Source organism: Macaca nemestrina, chromosome 6 (assembly GCF_043159975.1).
Source record: "Macaca nemestrina isolate mMacNem1 chromosome 6, mMacNem.hap1, whole genome shotgun sequence".
Classification (NCBI taxonomy): domain Eukaryota; kingdom Metazoa; phylum Chordata; class Mammalia; order Primates; family Cercopithecidae; genus Macaca; species Macaca nemestrina.
In genome coordinates this window covers 109,533,570-109,558,268 of record NC_092130.1, presented here as the reverse complement: position 1 = coordinate 109,558,268, position 24,699 = coordinate 109,533,570, and the positions used below count along the sequence as shown (strand labels likewise).

Genomic DNA, 24,699 nt, shown 5'->3' with positions numbered 1-24,699 from the left:
ACTTGGGAGGCTAAGGTAGGAGAATGGCTTGAGCCCAGGAGGCAGAGGTTGCAGTGAGCTGAGATCATGGCACTGTACTCCAGCCTGGGCAACAGAGCCAGATCTTGTCTCAAAAAAAAAAAGGAAAAGAATATGAAGAATGTGTGAATCAAACTTTTAAAAAATGTGCATTTCCCATACCCGGCAATCCTACTTCATAAACAAAACAATGGAATTAGTATGTAAAGAACAGGAATAGAAATATGATCAAGGGATTGTTTATATTAGTGAAAATTTTGGAACAAAATGTCTAATATCCTATCTAAGATATACCTTACAAAGTCAAAATCAGTCTACAAAAAATCATTTATAATATGTTATATAAATATGTTAGCACAAACATTAAAAACAGCCTGGAAAGATGTGTATCAGAATTAAAATTTTAACTTCCATGTTTCCATATTGTCCAATTTTTTTTTTCTTTTCTTTTTGAGATGGAGTCTTGCTGTGTTGCCAGGCTGGAGTACAGTGGCATGATCTCGGCTCACTGCAACCTCCACCTCCCAGGTCCAAGCAATTCTCAAGCCTCTGCCTCCCAAGTAGCTGGGACTACAGGTGCGTGTCACCATGCCCTGCTAATTTTTGTATTTTTAGTAAAGACAGGGTTTCACCACATCGGCCAGGATGGTCTAGATCTCATGACCTCGTGATCCGCCTGCCCCAGCCTCCCAAAGTGCTGGGATTACAGGCATGAGCCACCACACCTGGCCCCAACTTTTTAAAAACAATGAACATATATTAATTTTACTACAAGATAAGAAAACACTGCCAGGCGCAGAGGCTTACGCCTGTAATCCCAGCACTTTGGGAGGCCAAGGCAGGCGGATCATGAGGTCAGGAGATCGAGACCATCCTGACTAACACAATGAAACCCTGTCTTTACTAAAAACACACACACACACAAAAATTAGCCAGGCAAGGTGGCGGACACCTGTAGTCCCAGCTACTCGGGAGGCTGAGGCAGGAGAATGGCGTGAACCCAGGAGGCGGAGCTTGCAGTGAGCTGAGATGGCACCACTGCACTCCAGCCTGGGCAACAGAGCAAGACTCCTTCTCAAAAAGAAAAAAAAAGAAAGAAAAGAAAACACTATAAAATCCCTGTCTTTAGTACCTACTATCATTCCAACACCAACTTTCCATTAATAAGGTTCAAACTACAGGTGCTTATGAAAACCAAATGTTAAGATTTAGAAAAATCTTGAGTGGCATGGGGAACACAGTATGTTTTTTCATTTTTGAAAGATCTTTTTAAAATTGTATTGCTTTTAAACTTGACTCTGAAGTTCATAAATCAGTCTATCATTTTTTTAAAGAAGCATAATTTGTAGCCATTGACCTATGTAATATACATACATACATATAGTTGTTGTTGTTGTTTGTTTGTTTTTGAGACAGGGTCTCACTCTGTCACCCAGGCTAGAGTATGGTGGTGTGACCATGGCTAACTGCAACCTCAACCTCCAGGGCTCAAGTGATCCTCCCACCGCGGCCTCCAGAGTAGCTAGGACTACAGGTGTGTGCCACTACACTTGAGTAACTTTTAAATTTTTTATAGAGATAGGGTCTCCCTATGTTGCTCAGGCTGGTCTCAAACTCCTAGCTTAAGCAATTCTCCCATGTTGGCCTCCCAAAGTGTTGGGATTATAGGCATGAGCCACCATGCCCAGCCCTATGTACTGTAGTCTATATTCATCATTACCTTTGTCTTGATTAGAGTTTCCACAAAACTGATAGCTCTAACATCAGAAATATATTTTGCAAATTAGACATAAATATTCATAAGTAAAAAATCACGGACAAATATATGGGTCTTGTCCTTATTTTTTTAAAAATCATTATCTACTAATCAGTTTTCCTAAGCATAAAATACTGGAATAAAAATACAGAATCAAAATGAGAACCTTCCTAAGTAGAGGTCACTACTTAAAACTGACTGTAGTTACTCAGGATCTAAACAGAATTCAAAGACACATTACCATCCTACAGTACTTGGCTTTAGGGTTCCTTGTATTTTAAATTTTCCAATAAACCTAGGCACTTTATACATGGGAAAAAGTGATTTGGGGGTCAGAAAAATAGCATATTAAAAAATAGATTATAATCTCTTCTGTCTTCCCAAACCTTCTAAATTATTTGCCAAAATTGCCACTGTTTTATAGTTTGAAAACTAATTATCATATTCATTGCATAAATTTGAGCAGTTCACCATGGGGGAGCAAGAGCTACCTACTTTAAATGAAGGGAATGAATCCACTTGGTATATAAACATAACTGGGGGAAAAAAATAGAAAAGCAGTATCCTAAAGATAAAATGACCAATATAACAATCAAGTACACTTGGTGAGACAAATAATTTCTTTAATTACAACAATCTTGATGCTATTTCAGGTGAATTTTACACTTTCTCTGCCATACTCTGTCAACAAACATATATGGAATGAAGCCATAGCTGTAAAATAAGACTACTAAAGAATTATGAGACCAGGCGTGGTGGCTAATGCCTATAATCCCAGCACTTTGGGAGGCCGAGGCAGGCAGATCATTGGGTCAGGAGTTCGACACCAGCCTGGCCAAGATGGTGAAACTCCGTCACTACTAAAAATACGAAAATTAGCCAGGGCCGGGCACAGTGGCGGGTGCCTGTAATCCCAGCTACTCAGGAGGCTGAGGCAGGAGAATCACTTGAACCCGGCAGGCGGAGGTTGCAGTCAGCTGAGATCGTGCCACTGCATTCTAGCCTGGGCAACAGGGCAAGTCTCCTTCTCAAAAAAAAAAAAAAATTAGCCAGGCATGGTGGCGCACGACTGCAGTCCCAGCTACTCAGGAGGCTGGGGCAGGAGAATCGCTTGAACCTGGGAGGCAGAGGTTGCAGTGAGCTGAGATTGCGCCACTGGACTCCAGCCTGGGTGACAGAGCAAGACTCCATCTCAAAAAAAAAAAAAGAAAAAAAAAGAAATACGATACCACATATAACACAACTGTAGATATTTTCGGCAGCCAGTTCCAGTAAACTGTATTTTAACAATAGTGACCAACAAACTTCTTATAATTAAATGCAATCAGGGAGATACAGCAAAATAAAGAAAAAGCTTTATTCAAACAGAGGGTAAAAGTCAATTAGAGCTTCCTGAGAAGAAAAAAAAAAAAAAGAAGTTCTAATATCTTCAGTATTAAGTCAATGGTGACAGTAGCTAAAGAGTGAGCAAATCTAAAACTGTCTCAAGCACAGGCCTCACATATCTGACAGCAAAGAAGGTCTGCTTTATCCATAACCATATCTAGCCCCTGAAACAGGGTTCCCTGAGGGGGCCACAGGCCCAATCAAGGAAAGAACCACAGCCCACCATCACCAAAGGGAAGAAAAAGGGAGTTCCCTGATGAGGAACAGAGATAAACGTTACTATCTCCTTATATCTTGTCACACAATAAGAATTCATCTGTTTGATGAATTAATGTATAAGTGCATTATTTTTCTCCCAAGTGTAATAAAAGGGAATGATTTACTGCCAAGTTGCCATCTTCATTGCAACTCTAACAACCTCTTTCCAAGAAGTTCGAGAAACAGAGCCTGGAGGATCCAGTCAAGTATGGTATTGTCAGCAATGTCCACTCCACACTGAAGTGTGCAAGATATGTTTCAGCTTCACTCCAGAATTCTTCATTATATACTAAAGCTCAAGTATGGAGTTAGAAAAACAAAAGGAGCCCATGAGGCACCAAAATGTCATAAAGAAATATGTGGGGCCAGGTGTGGTGGCTCACGGCTATAATCTGAGCACTTTTTGGAGGCCAAGGCAGGATGACGGCTTGAGCTCAGGAGTTCAGGACCAGCCTAGGCAACAAAACAAACAAAGCAAGACCCCGTTGCTACTAAAAAACAAAAACAAACAAACAAAAATTAACTGGGTGTAGTGGTGTGTGCTTGTAGTCCCAGCTGCTCGTGAGTCTAAGGTATGAGAATTGAGGACTGCTTGAGGCCAGGTGGTTGAGGCTGCAATGAGCCATGATCACACCACTAGACTCCAGGCTGGGTGATAGAGAGAGACCTGCCTCAGAAAAAAAGAAAAACAAAGAAACAAGTGAGAGTTCAACCCACATGTGGGAGCCCTAAACTCACTAACCTTAGCATTTTTCAGTCTCATGGTCTGTTTCCTGAAAAGGCTAGAAACCCAAGACCATGTATAAATAGTCCCCAGGAACAAGGATCAGCAAACTTGGATTTCAGTCTTAGTTTTGCCCAGTGACCCTTAACCTTTTCCTGTTTTAAAGAGCCCCATCAATGGGCAAATTTGATGACTTCTGCTTCAGAAATGATGATTCAATTCCAGATGAATCTATTTCCACATGGCTGCTTCCTAGACATTAAAACTTTTTAAAGCTGTATTCCACGTTTTAGGGAAACATCAATTCAGATGCTGGAAATCGAAAAATACTCAGATTCATTGAAATGACATTCAAGAAAAAAAAATACTCAGATACTGTAAAGAACTTAAAAGTCCACTAATACATATCATTAAATATAAAAGGTGAGAAGATGAAAATAGTTATCAATATGAAAATCTAAAGCACATTAAATGAGTTACATTTTAGACACCCAATTATATCCATATAGACAATTTACCTTATATACAGGATGAAGTTAATATACCTGGCCCCTCAACTATTAACAACCTATTAACATAAAATTGTAGTCATATTTATATCAGTTAATAATGAGAAAAATAATGACAACATACCTTACAGAAGGAATTGGTAAACATTTCCGTCAAAGGCTGTGAAACTGCTAGGTGTGTATCTTCTGGGCTGATCTTAAAAACTGTCTCCAAGCACTGAATTGCAACTTAAAATAAATTTTAATAGTAAAAAACAATCAGCAATTAAAAAAAAAAAACAAGTTTTTTTTTTTTCTGATAGAACTGCAATGTATGGAAATTCAGTATTTTGATCACAGAACATAAGGAAAACATTGGTTCAGCTGTAAAGAAATTTCTGTTTATAGACTAGCTATCGAAGAAAAACACACTGATTTTCCTTCTTCCTTCCTCACCCTCCCACTCTCCCTTCACCTTCCCTTCCTTTCTTTCTTTCTTCCTAATTTTTTTTTTTTTTTTTTGAGACAGAGTCTCGCTCTGCCGCCCAGGCTGGAGTGCAGTGGCGTGATCTTGGCTCACTGCAAGCTCCACCTCCCGGGTTCACGCCATTCTCCTGCCTCAGCCTCCCGAGTAGCTGGGACTACAGGCGCCCGCCACCTCGCCCGGCTAGTTTTTTTGTATTTTTTAGTAGAGACGGGGTTTCACTGTGTCAGCCAGGATGGTCTCGATCTCCTGACCTCGTGATCCGCCCGTCTCGGCCTCCCAAAGTGCTGGGATTACAGGCTTGAGCCACCGCGCCCGGCCCCTAATTTTTTTTAGAGACAAGTTTTCGCTTTGTGGCCAGGCTGGAATGCAGTGGCACAATTATAGCTCACTGTTACCTTGACTTCCTGGGCTCAAGGGATCCCCCCGCCTCAGCTCCCTTAGTAATTGAGACTATAGGCATGAGCCACATGCTAACTGTTTAAATCTTTTTGCAGAGGCGGGGTCTTGCCACATTGTCCAGGCTGGTCTCAAACTCCTGGGCTCAAGTGATCATCCTACCTCGGCCTCCCAAAGTGCTGGGATTATAGGCATGAGCCACCACACCTGGCAATGACTTGATTTCTTATTCCTCACTTAAGGAAAAATGTTGTCTAGAATATAATTTCTCAATATACGTATTACATCATATTCTTGTTGAAGGCTACCAGAAAGAAAGAGCAAGTCATTAATACCAACAACTTAGCCAAGTGTGGTGGGTTACGCCTGTAATCCCAGCACTTTGGGAGGCCAATGAGAGTGGATTGCCTGAACTCAGGAATTCAAGGCCAGCCTGGGCAACATGGAGAAATCTTTACCAAAAATACAAAACATTAGCCAGGCATGGTGGCGTGCACCTATGGTCCCAGCTACTCGAGAGGCTGAGGTAGGAGGATTGCTTGAGCCTGGGAAGAGGAGGTTACAGTGAGCCAAGATCTCACTACTACACTCCAGCCTGGGTTGAGACCCCCATCTCAAAAAAACAAAAACAAAAACAAATCAAAAAAAGTACTCTCGCTACAAACCTAAAATATTATCTTTTTTTAAAAAAATGTGAGAAACCGAATTCTCCGTTAATTAAAAACACTAATAGTAACAGAACATAGCCCCCAGCACATAGGAAGAAGCACTTAATATTAATCCTGGTGTACTCATGTGAAGATAGATTTTAAAAATTCATTCATCCATGCAAATTTGCCAAGTGCCTACTATGTGTAAGGCACTAGTCTAAGGTGGTAGAGAAACAGTAATAAACCTAACAGAAAAAAATCACTGTCTACATGATAAAGCTTATATTTTAATAAAGGAAGACAACATATATAAGCAAAATATAAAGCATGTTAAATGGTGATGGGGCCTTGTCTATTTTTATTGTATGCAAAATAAATGGTTGGTATGGCTAGGGTATACAGTGGATGGAAAGACATGGTGAGGGATTATGTTTGAAATGTGTCATTAGAGGCCAGGTTCGGTGGCTCACGTCTGTAATCCCAGCACTTTGGGAGGCTGAGGAAGGCAGATCACCCGAGGTCAGGAATTCATGACCAGCCTGGCCAACATGGTGAAACCCCATCTCCACGAAAAACATAAAAATTAGTCGGACGTGGTTGCATGCCCCTGTAATCCCAGCTACTCGGGAGGCTGAGGCATGGGAATTACTTGAACCCAGGAGGCAGTGGTTGCAGTGAGCCGAGATCACCCCACTGCACTCTAGCCTGGGCGACAGAGTGAGACTCTGTCTTCAAAAAACAAAAGAAGTCTGTGTAGATGACAAGCCACCTGAAATGGCATTTTTAAAAAGATTTAGACTTCAAGAAATGAGCAAATGGAGAGCCATTAAATAAATTAGTAAAGGAGAGTAACATAACTAAATTATGTTTAGAACTAAAAGTCTGGCAGGAACATTGAGAATGAATTAGAGAGAAAACTTGGGATTCGAGAAAATGGGAGCAGGTAGTTAATGGCGGATAGCATATATCCTGTCCTCTCTACAATTACCCTTTGAGGGGAAGGGAAGCAGATTCTCATCCTGATAGTGCTCACCTTTGGAAAGGAATTCACTCCTGGCTCAATGAGATGAGAATGTACCCAAAACGCCCAGTGTATTTCCAGACAGTGTGAAGTAGATTCCCTTATACTTGTATGTAACTTTTAAAAGATACATTATGTATGAATTGCAGTCCTGGGGAAATTACCTCTGTCATAAAAGAAACACTATTACTTTCAGTAATCACAGAACAATTCTCCTTAAAGAGGGATTTAATAAGAAACTAAATTACCAATGATAAAAAGTCAAAGGGTCTTTTAGATACAAAATAATCTACTGTTCACCCATCCCTATTCTCCTCCCTTTCTATTCCTACCAAGCCCTACTACTATTTACCCATCCCTATTCTCTCCCTTTCTATTCCTATCAAGCAGTTGTACTTGCACGTAAAACACTGGGCCACAAGAAAATAGGCTCTCATTGCCACGAAGACTGCTATTTAAAATAATAACAGTAGTAATAATAATAATAATGTATGTGGCCAGGCACAGTGACTCATGTCTCTAATCCCAGCACTTTGGGAGGCCAAGGAGGGTGGATTACCTGAGGTCAGGAGCTCAAGACCAGACTGACCAACATGGTGAAACCCCGTCTCTACTAAAAATACAAAAAAAAATTAGCCAGGCATGGTGGCGGGTGCCTGTAATCCCAGCTACTCTGGAGGCTGAGGCAGGAGAATCACTTGAACCTGGACGGCAGAGGTTGTGGTGAGCTGAGATCGTGCCGTTGCACTCCAGCCTGGGCAACAGAGCAAGACTCCGTCTCAAAAAAAAAAAAAAAAGTATGTATATGTATATATTTATTCTTGATAAACATCTTGTCTTCTTGATCAGATTGGTCATTTCCTATACTTTGCCATGTGGCTTGTACACGTTTCCATTATTGTACTTATCACACTGTATTATATGCACTTAAATGTTTGTCTTCCCATATTAAACAGTCTACATCTTGTTTTCCTTAAAGTCTTTTATCCCTAGCGGGGCCTACATCTTATTCGTCTTCGACTTTAACAGGGTCTGGCAAAGGTAGACGCTCAATCAACTTAATCTACTGCCTTTTTTGCAGTGAAAGTGACATTTGAATTTGGAGGAAATAAACAATCAAATCTGTGGAAGAGAGTGTTTATCTGCCTCCCCACCAAAAAAAATTAATTTACAGCCTTGTAAAAGATGGACAGTACCCAACCAAGCCCTTAGCAAAACACTAAATTATGGAACTTCAGAGCTAAACACTGACAGGTGAAAAGTCCATGTGATAACTCTGAGGGATTTTATGCCCTATGTTCTTAAGGCAGTCCAGTCCACCTTCTTTATCTCTGCTGCCACTAACCTCACATCACAGATCTGGCACATACTAGATACAATTAAGTATCCCTAAAGGAGGTGGCCTTTTTTTTTTTTCTAAATGCAATTCTATTTTGATAAGTAAACCTAGTTGCCAAAATGTATAGTGTTCAACAATAACACATATTTAGAAAGGCATATGATTTAGTAAACAAAGCTAACCACAGCCTTGGAACCCAGGACTGTCTCATTATCCTTATTGATCCAGGCCAAAAAAATTAAATAACCTGGGTACAACAATTTAACTTACATTTACCTCAAGATTCTCATTTATCAAACAGAGATTATGACATTTGATCTTCCTTTTAGAAGAACCTATTCCTATTTATTCCTATTTAAAATAATAGACATTCAGGAATAAGTCACAAAATCTAAAGAAATACTATATATACGTATTGTTCCACTGTAACACCAAACAAAAATAGTCTGGTACTGATAGAGAAAGGTGAGTGAAGAATTCTATTCAGTAATACCACAGCCCATCTGTATAACACTTAATTCAAAAGTTTTCACATGCTATGTACCTGCCATTCACTGATTCAGATTCTCTTCACAAATATATTGGCTGCGAGGAGGCAAGTATGTCTACCAAATAGACTTAGAAACTAAGATCCAAACCAACCAAGCAAATGCCCAAGACCATTGGATTCAATTCAACAAATATTTATTAAGCACCTATCATGTGTCAAGCATTTTTCTAGACACTTTCAACATATCAGTGAATAAAACAGAAAAGACCTCTAACCTCTTGGGGTTTACTTCCTAGTAAGGGATGGAGAGGTGGACCATAAACAATAAACAGGTAGTAAAGGGTAAGGAAGATGGAAAGTGTGGGCAGTTGAGCAGAAAAGCAGCTGCAGGGTTTTGTTGCTGTTGTTTGTTTTTTTGAGACAGAGTCTCGCTCTGTTGCCCAGGCTGGAGTGCAGTGGCGCAATCTTGCCTCACTGTAACTTGTGCCTCCCGGGTTCAAGCTATTCTCCTGCCTCAGCCTCCTGAGTAGCTGGGATTACAGACGTGTGCCACCATGCCTGGCTAATTTTTGTATTTTCAGTAGAGATGGAGTTTCACCATGTTAGCCAGGCTGGTCTCAAACTCCCGACCTCAGGTGATCTGCCCACCTTGGCCTCTCAAAGTGCTGGGGTTACAGGTGTGAGCCACCACACCTGGCCCACAGCTGAAGGCTTAACAGAGAGTTCAGAGTAGGCCTTACTGAGAAAAGAGATTTGAAAAAGACTTGAAGGAGATGGGAGTGTTACCATTATCTGTGAAGACCATTCCAGGCAGAGGAACCAGCCAGATCAAAAGCCCATAGGCAAGAGGATATGGTACATTTATAAAGAGAAAGCTAATACGGCTGAAGCCAAATAAGAAATGGGAGGAGGAGGTGAAAAATATGTCACAGAAGTCAAATTATAAAGATCCTTTAAACAATGACTAAGTAACATGAGAAGTCATGTTACTTAAGTCACGTTTTGAGTAGATAAATCATAGAAACTGACATACTCTGTTCGTAAAGATCCCTGATGCCTGTGTTTGCAACAGCCAATGGAGGGGCAAGAAGAGAAGCAGAGACACCAGTTAGAGGCTGCCACACTAAAACAGCCAAGAAATAGTTAGTTCTATCCAGAGGTGATATCAGTGGAGATGATAAGAAATGTCAAACTCTAGACATATTTTGAAAGTGTAGCTGACAGGATTTATTGAATGATTAGTTACAGAGTATTTGAGAAAGAGAAGAGTCCAGAATGATACCCAAGTTTCTGGCCTGAGCAACAGAAAAGATGAAGCTGCCATAAACAGAGATAGGGAAATTGCACATAGAACAGATTTTGGGTGGGGGAATCAGAAGTTCGGTTTTGGCAATTTAAATTTGGGATGCCTATTAGACATGCAAGTGGAGATATCTAGTTGGTACTTGGATATATAAGAAGACCTTCAGGAGAAAGGTCTGAGCTGAGGGCATAAATTTGGGAAATAGCATATAGATACGGGGTATTTAAGGCTAAGAAGCTGAATGATATCACCAAAGAAATGGGTATAGATAATGAAGACAAGAGGATCAAGCAGCGGACTCTGGGTACGCCAGGTCAGGGAAAAGAAGAGGAACCAGCAAAGGGGACAGAAAAGAAGCAAACAATGAGATAAGAAAGCCAAGAAAGCATGAGGTATCCTGGAAACTAAATAAAATATACTGGGGGTGGGGGTGGGGGCAGTGAAGAAATGACCATCAACATTATCAATGACAGCTAATAACTCAGATGAAAGCTGAGAACTGACCATTAAATTAAACAACACAGAAATCACTAATGACCTTGATGAGAGTGGAATAGATTGAGAGAGAGAGGCAAAGGCTTAATCAGAATGGGTTTAAGAAGAATAGAAGGAGAGGGTTTGGAGAAAGCAAGCATAGACAATTCTTTCAAATGGTTTTGCTGCAAAGGGAGACATACAATTAAGCAGTAATGGGTTAGGGGTAATATGGTAAAATAATTATTTGCTGTTTATTTTTGCTTTTTTGAAGAAGGGAGAATAATGGTAAGTTTATATTATGATGGAAATGATCCAGTAGAGTATGAAAATTTTATAAGATAAAAAAAAATAACTAGAGTGATATCCTGGAGTAGGTGAGAGAGGATGGGATCTAGTATACCAGTAGAGGGGTTCCATTTAGGCGCGAATAGTCCACCTATGGTAATAGCTAGGCAAACAGGCAGGCAGGCCGAGTATGTGAGTGCTGTCGTACCCAGCTATTTTCTTATTATTTCAGTTTTCTTGGTGGAGTAGAAAGCAAAGTAACCAACTAAAAGTGAGGACAGTGAAAGAGGTTTGAGGGTTTCAGAAGATATGAGAAAGTGCTAAAATGGTCATCTAGGAAAATAAATGTACAAATGAACTTGGAACAGAGGGCGTGATTGCCTGACAGCATTAAAGCATTAAAGGCTGCTTGAAGTTCAGAGCCATGAATTTCAAGTGGGACTAGTCAGCAAAGTTGTGTGTTTTGCTCCATCTATATACATGAGTGGGTGTGAGTAGGTGGGCACAGAGTAGGTGGAGAGCTGGATTTAAACAAAGTTGGGCTTTGCAAGAAAGGGAAAGAGTTACGAGGGAATAATTGTAATGATCAACTATAGAATTTAAGATGAGTAACGAGGTGTGGGAAAAGGTGAGGGATGAACAGACTGGAGGTATTGGTTGGGTCAAAGAATAGCTGGAGTAGGGATTCTAGAGGGAGTAAGCTTGGAAGGACAGGCAATAGTGGTCAGGAAGTGAAATGTTTGGGACAGAGAATAGGGGAGGAATGCAATTCTGGTAATGATTAAGTCTAGGGAAGGCTTTCTCAATCTCTACATACTGACCTTTTGGATCAGGTAATTTCTTCTTGTGAAGGGCTGTCCTGTGCATTAGCAGCATCCATGGCCTCTACCTACTCACTAGATGCCAGTAATACCAGCCACCCCCCTCACCCAGTTGTGACAATCAGAATGTATCCAGATACTGCAAAATCACCCCCGAGTTGAGAACCACTGATCTAGAATATGATCAAGTATTTGAGATCACTGGACGAGGTCAAGAACTGAGAGCCAGGGAACTAAAATAATCATCTATCAGTATATTGCAATTGCCAAGAACTAAATAGGAGTAGTGCTAGAGAGAGTGACAGTGAACAGGAACCACAATTAGTCAAGGAACGAAGCAAATGTCAGTAGATGACAATAATTGAGGAGTGGGTGACATAATCTGATGGCAAGACAAAGCTGATGATACATCAGCTTCACAGTAGTGGTAAAGCTGGTATCAGAACTGAGGCTTCTTTCCCAGGGCTTTTAAAAATGTCTAGAAGGTGGGCAGACACCTCCACATGATTTCATGTTCAATTAAATTAGACTCACAGAGTCAAAAATAGGGGTCAGTCAAAAACAATTGGCACCCTTTCTGACTGCCATATATAACAAACAGCTGAAGGCACATATTTTTGGCTGAATACCATCCTAAAAATAGGACGTAACATCTTGGTTTAAAAAAAAAAAAACAACCCTCAATTTTCTTTCTGGCCCTTAAAACTTTTATGCTGCCTTTGATTAGAAAAGAAACATCTTTTCTTAAATGACTGCATTTATCTGTTTGCTACAGAGCAATCATAACTAACATTCTCCTTAGATAACCAATCAACTTTATCTTCACATAGTCTAATCATCAAGAACAAAAAGACCTTAATATTAAATGGACTGATGGCAATGTTCTCCAACTGTGCATCACCTGCTCCTCTCACTGCCACCTGGAAAGACATCATCTAACCAGACTGCAAGCAGATTTAGAGCAAATGCCCAATTTTCATCTCCACCTCCTAAAAGCATATTCACAGGGAAGTGCTTGTTGAAATTACAGAAGCAGTTTTAAGATGGGAAATTTAAACTATACTGTTATTTATTAAGTTCTTCCAAATGCACTCTTACTGCAATAATTAAGACTTTAGGGCTGGGAGGGCTGGCTCATGCCTGTAATCCCAGTACTTTGGGAGGCCAAGGCAAGTGGATCACTTGAGCCCAGGAGGTTGAGACCAGCCTGGGCAACATGGCGAAACCCTGTCTCTACAAAAAAAAATAAAAAACTTAGCCAGGCATGGTAGTGTACTCCTGAAGTCCCAGCTACTTGGGAGACTGAGGTGGGAGGATCATTTGAGCCCAGGAGGTGGAGGTTGCAGTGAGCTGAGATCGTGCCACTACACTCCAGCCTGGGTGACAGAGCCAGACAGACCCTGTCTCAAAAAATAAATAAATAAATAAAAGACTTTAGGCCACAGGGACACCAGATTCACTGAACCTCCACAAGCCCATCTTCCAAATTCTACCTTGTTATGGTTGTACTGAATTTAAATTTTGTAACACATAAACATGAAGAACAAAGATGGTGTCGAGGAAACACACGATGCCATCACCTACATCCTGTTCAACTTTACAGATTACTGAAGCCAATATTAAAGTTAATGTAAAACACAGGTGAAATGCTTTCATTTCAAGTTCAAAATTAGGCACTGGTCAGATCTTACGAGTGGTATAATTATTAGACTTTTACATAGTGCTATTAAAATGACTCAGGTATTTTTATATATTATTTCTAAACTGGATGCTTTCCTATTAGGAAATGCAGACAACAAGATCTTCAGAGTATTAACCAGGCTTTATCACATATCAGCTGTGTTATCTGGTTATGCTATTTGGTTTCATTTTCTTTCTTTTTTTTTTTTTTTGAGACAGGATCTCCCTCATGGCCCAGGCTGGAGTGCAGTGATGGGATCTCAGCTTACTGCAGCCTCCGCCTTCTGGGTTCAAGCCATTCTCCTGTCTCAGCCTCCCGAGTAGCTGGGACTACAGGCAAGTGCCACCACACCTGGCTACTTTTTGTATTTTTAGTAGAGACAGGGTTTTGCCATGTTGCCCAGCCTGGTCTCGAACCCTTGACCTCAAATGATCCACCAGCCTCAGCCTCCCAAAGTGCTGGGATTACAGGCATGAGCTACCAAGTCTGGCCCTGGTTTCATTTTCTCACTTGTTAAATGGGGATAATACTAACATAACAGTTGCTGTGAAGAAAACATTGCCTATAATATGAACAGCATACTTTCTACATATAGTATTTGTTCAATAAATAAACAATAGTCCTCTTAATTTGTTGTTAAACAAAACAAGCTTCAGAAAATGGAAATACGATAACCTTATAATCAGGCCTCTCCTTGAAAGATCAAAGAAAATTCTGATTTTTGTTACAATAGATCATCAAGCTGGGCTTACAGCTATTTTAGTCCTCGTTTATAATTATGATATAAATGAACAAAAAGAGCAGATGCATACCTTCCAAACTTTCTTGTTCGTCGGAGGTGTAAGTGTCCATCTGACTTTGTTCCCGTAAGAAACGAATAACCGCATAAACCAGGTGCTTGATAGATGACATTTTAGAAGCTTAAACACTTTTCCTTGATAAGAAAAGTGAAAACACTGAACTAAGTTATTCTGAAGAATCAATCAGAAAAGTCATAAATTACAAAGATGATACGGGTTATAAACTGTATTAAAGGTAAAAACAAAACACAAAACTGTATGACCTTTCATCTTTTTTTTTTTTTTTAAGAGTCAGGAGAGCACAAAGTATTGTGAAGGTAATTTATTACATATTTTCATTAATACCCAGTGGTATGAGTATGTTAAATCTTGGAACAAGTAAAAATGTCTTCAAAACAAGTACAGCATAAGCTTAGACTGTCACTGAGTATCTCACCATACCGAAATCCCCTAAAGGCCTCAGTACTAAGTTGAGAGGCTTTCATACTGCTGACTAAAAGCTGATCTATAACCAAGCATCTTCCTCTATTTCATGGGACCTAAAAAAAGTATTAATAATGTACACTACCTACTTTTTGTAGGTTGAGAGTTATTTGATGAGGAAACACATTCGCGAAAGGTTGTTCAACTGGTGAGTGTCGTTCTTAATAAAAATGGCATTTCTATTTAATCAGCAGACATGTCAGGAAATCGCTGCCCAAGTCGATGGATACTACAAGTCGACCGGCGCTCCCTGCAGAGGCTGTGCTCTCGTGGACAAGCTGGAAGCTCCCGGTCATGTTCATTCACATGGAATACTATCGCATCCAAACAGTGGCGCAGGGCCAGCCGGCATTCATGGCTGATTTCCACTAAATCGCATCATCCATCTGTTCCCCAGGTTCCCTAATTCAAAGCCAGGGTGTGGTACCCGCCGCTATAATGTTTATTATTTGTGTAGTTATTTTAAAGGCGATGTCAGCCTCTAGGCCACGGGGTCACAAGCAATAAATAAGGCCCCAGGGCAGAAGGTAAAAACAGAAAGGGGGGAAAAGGGGGTGCAAAGAGGGAAAGAGATGCCCAGCCTCGTCCAGGCTTCTCCCCCTTCCTCTCCCCAGAGCGCATCGAGCTCCCCCTCCCTCCCGTCCTCCCTCCGGCACCCGGCCTTGCCTCGGCCCTGCCCGGTGTGCAGCGAGTGCCAGTGCGGGCCTCGGTCCGGGGCGGAGGGAGGCGCACCCTCGCCAGACAGAAGCCCCCTTACCAAGCAGGAGGACGCGAGACGACGGCTGCTGGCCCGCGGGGTTCCGTAGGCCGGCCCGCCCGACCCCTAGTCCTCGGGGCTGAAGCCTGGCTCGGGATCGCAGCACTGGGCGCGGCGGCGCAAACCTCCCCGGCCCCCAGGGCGCCAACCCCAGAGCCCACCCGGCTGTGCTCTAGCTCCAGCGGCGGGGTCTGGCCAGCACCGCCCCTGGGGCGGGGCCGGACGCGCGGGCTGGGGCGGGGCACGGCGCGGGGCGGGGCTGGTAGGCGCCGGCGTGGAGCTGCCGCACGTGGGAGGGCGCTGGCCAGGCAGCCACTGTGGCCTCTGCGGCTAGGCCGGCTCGCGACTCCCGGGCGCCCAGGCGCTGCCGCACGCCTTGTCGCGCCACGCTGAAGGACCACGCGCCCACCGCCGCCAGCCTCTCAGCGCTCCCATGATCGCCCGGTGCCTTTTGGCTGTGCGAAGCCTCCGCAGGTACCTCCAGTGCGCGGGTTAACCTTGGCCGTGGGCAGGGCGGGGTCTTTCGCCGTGTGGTGCCTGGAGCCCGGACCCAACCCTTCCCGACCGCGCCTCTCCTACGCTCCTGGGACGCACCCTCCCCGCGGCTTGCAAAGTGGACCCCTGGGCACACCTGGCGCGGCCACCTGGGGCCACCTTTCCCGCCTCCGCTCCCTCGGGAGGACGTCCATTCCCCTTTGTTTGGGACTGCCTCAGCCGCAGTCAGCGAGGCTGGTCACAGACGCGGCCCAAAATGAATGCAAATAGTTTGGATAAGAAAATCATTTCACTTTCAACCCCAATGCAGAACTGCACACCTGTCATTAAAAGTGCCGCAGCTGTGGACTCAGAACAATTTTGTTTGCTCCTTGCGCCCGTTATTAGCGTTCCAATCGTTTAACATCCACCTGAGATGAAACCTCTTTGGTGGTGTTGCTTATTTCCGTCCATGCTCTCTAACTTCCTTTTTTATTTTCCTCCTCCCCATGAAACAAACATTCTGCCTCTTGCTGGTGCAAATTGACCTGGCCCAAAATGGAGAAAATGATCGCTTGTACACGGCCTTGGGCAGCCTGAGCTGCTGTTTTGGATTGCTTCCTAGCCCTCTAACCACACCCCACTGCAACAGACCAGTAGCAAGATGGTGAGGGAATTAGATTCTTTGCACGAATGCGCTGGTTTTCGGAAACAATGCCGCCACCATCCCCGTTTCCAAATCTGCCCAGGACTGTAAATCCAAATGAAGATTCAACAGAAAAAAGAAAATGTGTGCTTCTTGCTAGCTATCAACAAAACTACTTTGTAACATGTCAGCATTTAAGCTTTCTACAGTTCCCTTTTGCACATTGCCACTCCTCTGAATGGATGGAGCTTTTTGTTGCTCAGTCCGTAGAGTTAGGGAGCAGGCAGGCGACAGTGGTAATTACAAAGAGTTAATGTGATGATCTGTGATATTTCAGCCTGTCGTTTTTTGCTGGTCTCCAGGCTGCAATCGATATAACTGTCAAATGAAGTTATACCAAGAAATGAAGATCTTCACATAATGCAGGTGTGAGAAGAGGAAATAAATCTTCATATAAGAGCAATTCTCAAACTTTTTATTCTCAGGGCCCCTTTACCTTTCAAAAATTACCATGGACCTAAGAGCTTCTGTTTTTATGGTATATATGTTTATATTTACCATATTAGACATTAAAGCTGGAAAAATTTTAAGTATTTGTTAATTTACAAAACAGTAATAAATAGGCTACGTGCCTAAATAATGATTTTAATGAAAAATAACTATTTTCCAAACCACCCCCCCCCCATCAGTGAGAAGAGTAACATTGTGGGGTTTTGTTTTTAAAATTGTGGTAAGATATAACAAAATTTACCATTTTAATAATTTTTAAGGGTACAATTTAAAGTGTGCAATTGAGAGGTACAGCCAACACCACTGTCCATCTCCAGAACTTTGTCATCATCCCAAACTGAAATCCTGTACCTATTACATAATAACTGCCCATTACTTCCTCCCCAAATCCCTGGTTAACCATTATTTTTTTCTTTATGAATTTGACTATTTCAGGTCCCTTATATAAGTGGAATTATACAATACTTGTCCTTTTGAGTCTGGTTTATTTAGTATAGTGTTTTTTAGGTTTATTCATATTGAAGCATGTGTCAGGATTTCCTTTTTAAAACTGAATAATATTTCATTGTATGTATATATCACATTTTGTTTATCCATTTGTCTGGACATTTGGGTTGCTTCCACCTTTTGGCTACTGTGAATACTACTACTATGATCGTTAATGTGCACATGTCTGTTTGAATCCCTGCTTTTAATTCTTTGGGATACCGTATGTACCTAGAAGTGAAAATTGCTGAGTCATAGGATAGTACTATGTTTAGTTTTTGAAACCATACTGTTTTTCTTCAGTGGCTGTGCCATTTTTACATTCCCATTGGCAGTACACAAGGATTCCAATTTCTCCACATCATCATCAGCACTTATTTCCTGGTTTGGTAACAGTTATCCTAGGAGTGGCATTGTTTTGTTTTTGCAAAACCAATGTGTGACATAATAGAAGGTAACTGGATTCTTATGTCTGCCTCTGCATTTAAGCTGCTGCACTGTTTCATTTTGGTTTAAGATGAAGAAAATCCCACCTCACAGTCATATGAAGTTGGAAAGAAGAATATTTTAATAGCTTTTTAAAGATAATCATGGATATTCTTTGATATCACATCAAAGTTTGACAAATGGTAGCTTTTTAAAGGTTAGTTACAAAGTAGAATCTGAAACTATATCAATGTACTTTTTTTACACTGTTACATTAATATCCATTGGTGTACCTTACACTTTGAAAGGATGTTGGATCGATGCCTGATATTTTAAACATTAAGCATAAGTCCTTCGGAAATTTTAGTGGTTCACTGTGTTATACAGTTCTTCCTAATGTTGACATATTTCATTATACAGTATCAAACAATCACTTTCCTTAATGTCTTCCCATTTCATCAGAAAAGTCTTCAAGTATTGGGAAGCTGTCAAGCTCACAGTGGCAGATAGGATTTTCCAAAATGCTAGTTTTCACTTGAAAGCTAGAATTGTATCATTGGCAACACAAACTGTCAGTTGTTTTACTTGAAGTGACAGTCTCACTTTGTTACATTTTTGACAGAATTTCTGCCACATGCTTAAGTCTGAATAACCCTGGTTTGTCTGTCAGTAGTTTTTTTTCTGGTAAAAATGGTGTTCCATGAAAAAAAGCTATTTCAGCTCACAGTTCAACCAATTGCAAAAGTGCTTTTGATTTGGGCAACCAAATCCGCAGGACAACCCTTATACTCAGGTACACAGCAGAAATGCTTTGTGTGTACTTGGTCACATGTAACTCAAGGGTAGAGATTTAATACAAATTCATGCTTTTTACCATTTCATTAAGGATATTCTAAAATGAAATTGACATTATTTTTAGCCTGAGTGCATAGCAATGAAAAATACAGCTACTAGTACAGTTTAGTGCTGTGGACTCAATTTGTCCTGAAGTACCAACAATGTTATCCACCATTGCTTTTCACCATCAGTGCAAATGTTCACAAAGTAAAAAAGAGAAATAATGTCTTAGTATTGTTACAAAAGATTTTTAACCTCACAGACTCCTTGAAAGGGTGTCAGGAACCCCTCCCCACACCTCTACCTTTAAGGTTTGTGGACTACATTTTGAGAGCTGTTGCTATGTCGTATTAGATTCTTTGTTTATGCATGGAAGAAAATAAATAAACTAATAGCCAAAAAATTATTACCTTGTTAGAAGCTACCATAAATACATTAACTATTTTGTTATATAAGGGCATATCTCACAGTTAATCATTATATACAGTAGTCCTTAACCCAGGGCTTCTGTGCTTTATCACAGAATCGGCTGTTTCAAAATCAGTATCTTCCAAAAGAGTTCATATTGGACAACACGGAGGATCCCTGTGTTTTCCTGTTTTTCCTGTTTCCTCTGACACTTGGGAGTTCATTTTAGTGTTATGGAGTGACTAGGCTTTTGCCTAACTGACTTATAGTTTCCTTTGGGTTTTCTTGTTGTCAGAGCTGCTATACCCGCTTCCCAAGGCCAGCTGGGCAGCCAGGATCATTGATGGGGGTGTTCAGCCAATTTCTTGGGAATAAGTGGGCTGAGAATCTGGAGTTTGGATTATAGTTGCTGTTCAATTCACTTTGCGGCCTTAAAGAAATCACTCACTCCCTTGGACCTCTTTCAAGTTACATTATGTATGTATGTATGTATGTATGTATGTATGTTACATAGTATGTATTTTAGAGACAAGGTCTCACTGCTATCCAGGCTGAAGTGCAGTGAGGCATGATCATGGCTCACTGCAGTCTCAAACTCTAGTTTCAAACAATCCTCCCTGCCTCAAGCCTCCTGAGTAGCTGGGACTACAGGTGCTCACCACCATGCCCAGCTAATTTAAAAAAATTGTAGAGATAGGATCTTACTATGTTGCCAAAGCTGGTCTAGAATTCCTGGCCACAAATGATCCTCCCATCTCAACCTCTAAAAGTGCTGGGATTACAGGTGTGTGCCATCATGCCTGACCCAGGTTCCTCATATTGTAAAATGAAGAGGGCTTGACTAAATAATATCTAAGGCTTAAAAAAAAAAAAAAACTCTATATTGCCATAGCAAACCAGGAGAATTCCTCCTCCTACCTCAGTCAGATTGCACAGCATGTTACCCAAGCAAAACCTAATGTATATTATAGAATATGAGGGATGAGGCATGAGAATCGCTTGAACCCAGAAGGCAGAGGTTGCAGTGAGCAGAGATCATGCCATTGCACTCCAGCCTGGGCAACAACAGTGAAACTCTGTCTCAAAAATAAATAAATAAATAAATGATGACAGCAATGCATGTTCATTATTGAAAACTTAGCAAGTAATGACAAGCAAAAGAAAACATTAAATACGTACATAATCCACCCATCTAGAACAGCCAATTCTTAACAGCCTTCAACATTTCTTCTATGAACAGACTTTCTTTTTACAAATAGGATGTCGTTATTCTTTTATAATTTTTAATATTATACAAACATCCTCTAAAATATAAATAGCTATAATATATTCCCTTTGGGGATATATGCAATTTGATTAATACATACCTTTAGGCATGTCAACTATTCCCAACTTCTTGCAATGAGTAATAGTGCTTGGATAAACATTCCTACCGTCCTTTTCCAAATCCTTAATTATTTTCTTAGTATAAATTCTTACGAATTGAACTCGTAGATCAAAGGGCATGCATACCTTTCAGGTCTACTTATCATCTTATTCTGTTTTAAAAACTTTCTCCCAAACTATAATCTTACCAGGTGAGTAAGTAAATGCTAGTTTCCTATACTGTTACCAACACTGAGCATTTTAATGTTTTTTTATCCTTATCAGTTTCATAAGTGGAAATTTCTCTTATTATAATTTGTATTTTCATACATTTTTGGAAGGTTTATTCAGTGAGTATAATTCCTAAACAAAAATTCAGGACTTGTGATCTGGAAACCAAATCGTTATTTGTTTTCTGATGTGAAAATTTATTTATGTGGAAAATCTTAGAAAGTCAGACAAATTCAATTACAGTTTTCTTGGTGTTTTTGTTTGTTTGAGACAGGATCTCACTTGGTTGCCCAGGCTGGAGTGCAGTCGCGTGATCATGGCTCACTGCAGCCTCAACCTCCCGGGCTCAAGCAGTCCTCCCACTTCAGCCTCCCAAGTAGCTGGGACTACAGGTGTGTGCCACCACACCCGGCTAATTTTTGTATTTCTTGTAGAGACAGGGCTTCACCATGTTGCCCAAGTTGGTCTCTGATTCCTGGGCTCAAGTGATCTGCCTGCCTCAACCTTCCAGAGTGCTGGGATTATAGGCATGAGCTACTGGGCCCGGCCTAAATTACAAATTAATAAAATTAACAATATTTACGTGTCTGAGTGTAATTAAATAAAATTGAGATTATTCCTCTAAAACCAGTAGGCATAATCTCCAAAATGTTAAGAGAATAGTACTGAGAAAAAAAATCTGATAAAAAAAGGGTTTTAAGTTAAAGTATCAAGAGATAGATTGAGATTATGTGTACAAATGGATTTGGTTATAAAAGAGGATTTCTTTTTTCTTTTTTTTTTTTTTTTTTGAGACGGAGTCTCACACTGTCGCCCTGGCTGGAGTGCAGTGGCATGATCTCGGGTCACTGCAACCTCTGCCTCCCAGGTTCAAGCAATTCTTCTGCCTCAGCCTCCCAAGTAGCTGGGATTACAGGTGCCTGCCACCACGCCCAGCTAATTTTTTGTATTTTTAGTAGAGACGGGGTTTTACCATGTTGGCCAGGCTAGTCTCGAACTCCTGATCTCATGATTTGCCCACCTCAGCCTCCCCAAGTGCTGGAATTAAAGGGGTGAGCCACCACGCTCGGCCGAGGATTGACTTCTTTCCTTTTTGGTTGTCCTTTAACTAGTTTTTTGGTCAGAAACAACCTGGTTCTTTCTCACAGTTAAACATTATCACCTCTTTGGTTAAGACAAAGCACAGGACTTCCTTGGGGAGAACCACCTAAATTAAAGATAAAGAACCAAGGAAATTGATGTGTATTGAGTGCATATGTAAATGCCAAGCTGCGCATTACAAAGTGCTTGTAGCATGATAGAGTCAACTATATAAATGTAGAAACAGCTTGCCTGAGTTTGAATGCTGGTTCTGCCACTGACTAGCACTGTGATCTTAGGCAAGAATGCTTAAGTTCTCCGTATCTGTTTCCTTCTCAGTAAATTGGGAATTGATTGGATGATTTCTTCATTCACCAAATATTTATTGTCTATTATATGCGAAACAGTATTCTAGGTCTGGGGATACAGCAATGAACAAAGCAGACAAAAATCTTTGCATTAATGGAACTTACATTCCAGTGGGAGATACAACTAAGGAAAATATATAGTAAGTTAGATGGGAAAATGTGTTTCAGAGCAAAAGGGGAATGCTCAATACCAATAGGAAGGCAATTGTAGAGTCAACAGGAAAGGCTAAGAAAGTGATATTAATACTTGAGTAATGATCTAAGAGAAGTGAGTAGTTGTGCTATGTGAATACCTGAGGCAGGTCGTTCTAAGCAGGAGAAACAGCACATACCAAGGCTCTGAAAGCAGGGCTCTGCCTGGTGTTTTTGAGAAAGTGCAGAGACCATTGTGACTAGCATGGAATAAATGTCAGGCAAGTAAGTAGGAGATGAGATGAGAGGGAAAAATTGTACTCACCCTTTTTTTCTTTTCTTTCTTTTTTTTTGTTTTGTTTTTGTTTTTGTTTTTAGACAGAGTCTCGCTCTGTTGCTTGGGCTAGAGTGCAATGACGCAATCTCAGCTCACTGCAACATCCTCCTCCTGGGTTCAAGCGATTCTCTCACCTCAGCCTCCCGAGTAGCTGGGATTACAGGCACCCACCATCATGCCCAGCTAATTTTTGTATTTTTGTAGAAACGGGTTCACCATGTTGGCCAGACTGGACTTGAACTCCTGACCTCAAGTGACCCACCTGCCTCTGCCTCCCAAAGTGCTGGGATTACAGGTGTGAGCCACCGTGCCTGGCCTGTACTCACCTTTTAAGATTGAAACATAAATATAGAACACTTTGAACATTGCCTGGTTATATCTGTTCCTATTACCACAAAAATGCTGTATAACAAACTGAATTTCAGTGGAGTACAGTGATCAATGTTTATTTTTGCTGGGAAATCTAGATTTTGGCTCGGCGGTTTTTCTGGTCTTAACTCATTCATGCTCCTTCGGTCAGCCATGGGTTGTGTAGGCAGCTCTTTGCTGTCCTCTGCCACATGTTTGGTGATGTAGGATGACCACTGCTGGGGCTATTTGGCCCTCTTTCCTGTGACCTCTCGTCCTCCAGGAAGCTACCTCTGGCTCGTTCTCATGGCAGTGGCAGGGTTCCATGAAAGAGTGGAAGGCAGTTGGAACTGGAACCTCATCAGCTCTGCCACATTCTACTGGTCAAAGCAAGTCACAAGGCTAGCCCAGATTCGAGAAGTGGGGAAACAGACTGTATCTCTTGATGGGTAGAAAAGCAAACTCACATTGTTAAGAGACATAGACACATAGCAGGTGGAAAATTGAGGCCATTTTAGTCATCAGTCTACCGTATTGGGACATAATAAGATCTCGAGAAATATTAGTTACTGTTTTTACTTTTTTGAATTGCCTAGTTTTATTTTGGGAGTTTTAAAATTAGGATTATTAATTTGTAAGAGCCCCTCATAGATGTTTCAGTTATTTTTGCTCTTTGAACTTTTGGGGTGGATTATTGTTGCTTTTTGCTTTTTTGCTTTTTCTCTACAAAAGTTTAAATTTTTATATAATCAGAAATGTCAGTCTTTTCCTTTATGACCTCTGCCTTTGGTCTCATTCCTAGAAAGTCCTTCTCTACCCCAATATTATACATTTTAAAAATCACCTACATTTTCTTTTTTTTTTTTTTTTAAGACAGAGTCTAGCTCTGTCACCTAGGCTGGAGTACAGTGGAACAATCTCATCTCTGTAACCTCTGCCTCCCAGTCTCAAGCAGTCCTCCCACCTCAGCCTTCCAAGTAGCTGGGACTACGGGTATGAGTCACACCTGGCTAATTTTTGTATTTTTTGTAGAGAAAGGGTTTTGCCATGTTGCCCAGGCTGGTCTCAACCTCCTGGGCTCAAGCAATCCTTCCCCCTCAGCCTCCCAAAGTGCTAGGATTACAGGCATGAGCCACCACACCCAGCATCTACATTTTCTTCTAGTACTTTTATGTTCCATTTTCCACACTTAAATCCTTTATCTATCATGAGGGCTGACTTTTTTAAAAAGACTTCTTCAAATTATTGAGTGAAACAAAAAGGAAATCAACACCGAAACTGCAAGTATAACAGGAAGTCCAGCTTATAAAATTTGGATTTCCCATTCACCATAGCTTACATTAGAAAGACTCTGCCCCATTCTACCGACTCTGAGATTGTCTGTGCTTCCTGTTTGGCATTCAGGAGGAAGTCCTCATATTTCCCAGCCAT

The 24,699-nt window shown here is 41.1% G+C and overlaps 2 protein-coding genes across 8 annotated transcripts in view; one reads left to right on the top strand and one right to left on the bottom strand.

The window, feature by feature from the left end:
- The window catches only part of LOC105499488 (small glutamine rich tetratricopeptide repeat co-chaperone beta), a 60,599-nt gene extending 44,781 nt beyond the window's left edge, over positions 1 to 15,818 (bottom strand). The window contains exons 1-3 of one of the 4 annotated variants that reach the window (XM_011772075.3): positions 15,621 to 15,818; positions 14,393 to 14,514; positions 4,776 to 4,879 (exon numbers count right to left, since the gene is read on the bottom strand). In XM_011772075.3, coding sequence (XP_011770377.1) covers positions 4,776 to 4,879; positions 14,393 to 14,492 — 204 coding nt within the window. In that variant the 5' untranslated portion in view covers positions 14,493 to 14,514; positions 15,621 to 15,818. Of the gene's footprint in view, positions 1 to 4,775; positions 4,880 to 14,392; positions 14,515 to 14,948; positions 15,447 to 15,620 lie in introns of those variants that run through there. The other 3 variants (XM_011772072.3, XM_011772074.3, XM_011772073.3) reach the window with 3 other exon arrangements.
- Positions 15,819 to 15,883: 65 nt separating this feature from the next.
- LOC105499489 (neurolysin) overlaps positions 15,884 to 24,699 on the top strand; it is a 103,845-nt gene continuing 95,029 nt past the window's right edge. For 2 of the 4 annotated variants that reach the window (XM_011772078.3, XM_071098859.1), the window contains exon 1: positions 15,939 to 16,094. Coding sequence is in view for 2 of the 4 variants with exons in the window: in XM_011772076.2 (XP_011770378.1) it covers positions 16,054 to 16,094 (41 nt within the window). In the remaining 2 variants the exon portion in view is untranslated. Of the gene's footprint in view, positions 16,095 to 16,165; positions 16,385 to 24,699 lie in introns of those variants that run through there. The other 2 variants (XM_011772076.2, XM_011772080.2) reach the window with 2 other exon arrangements.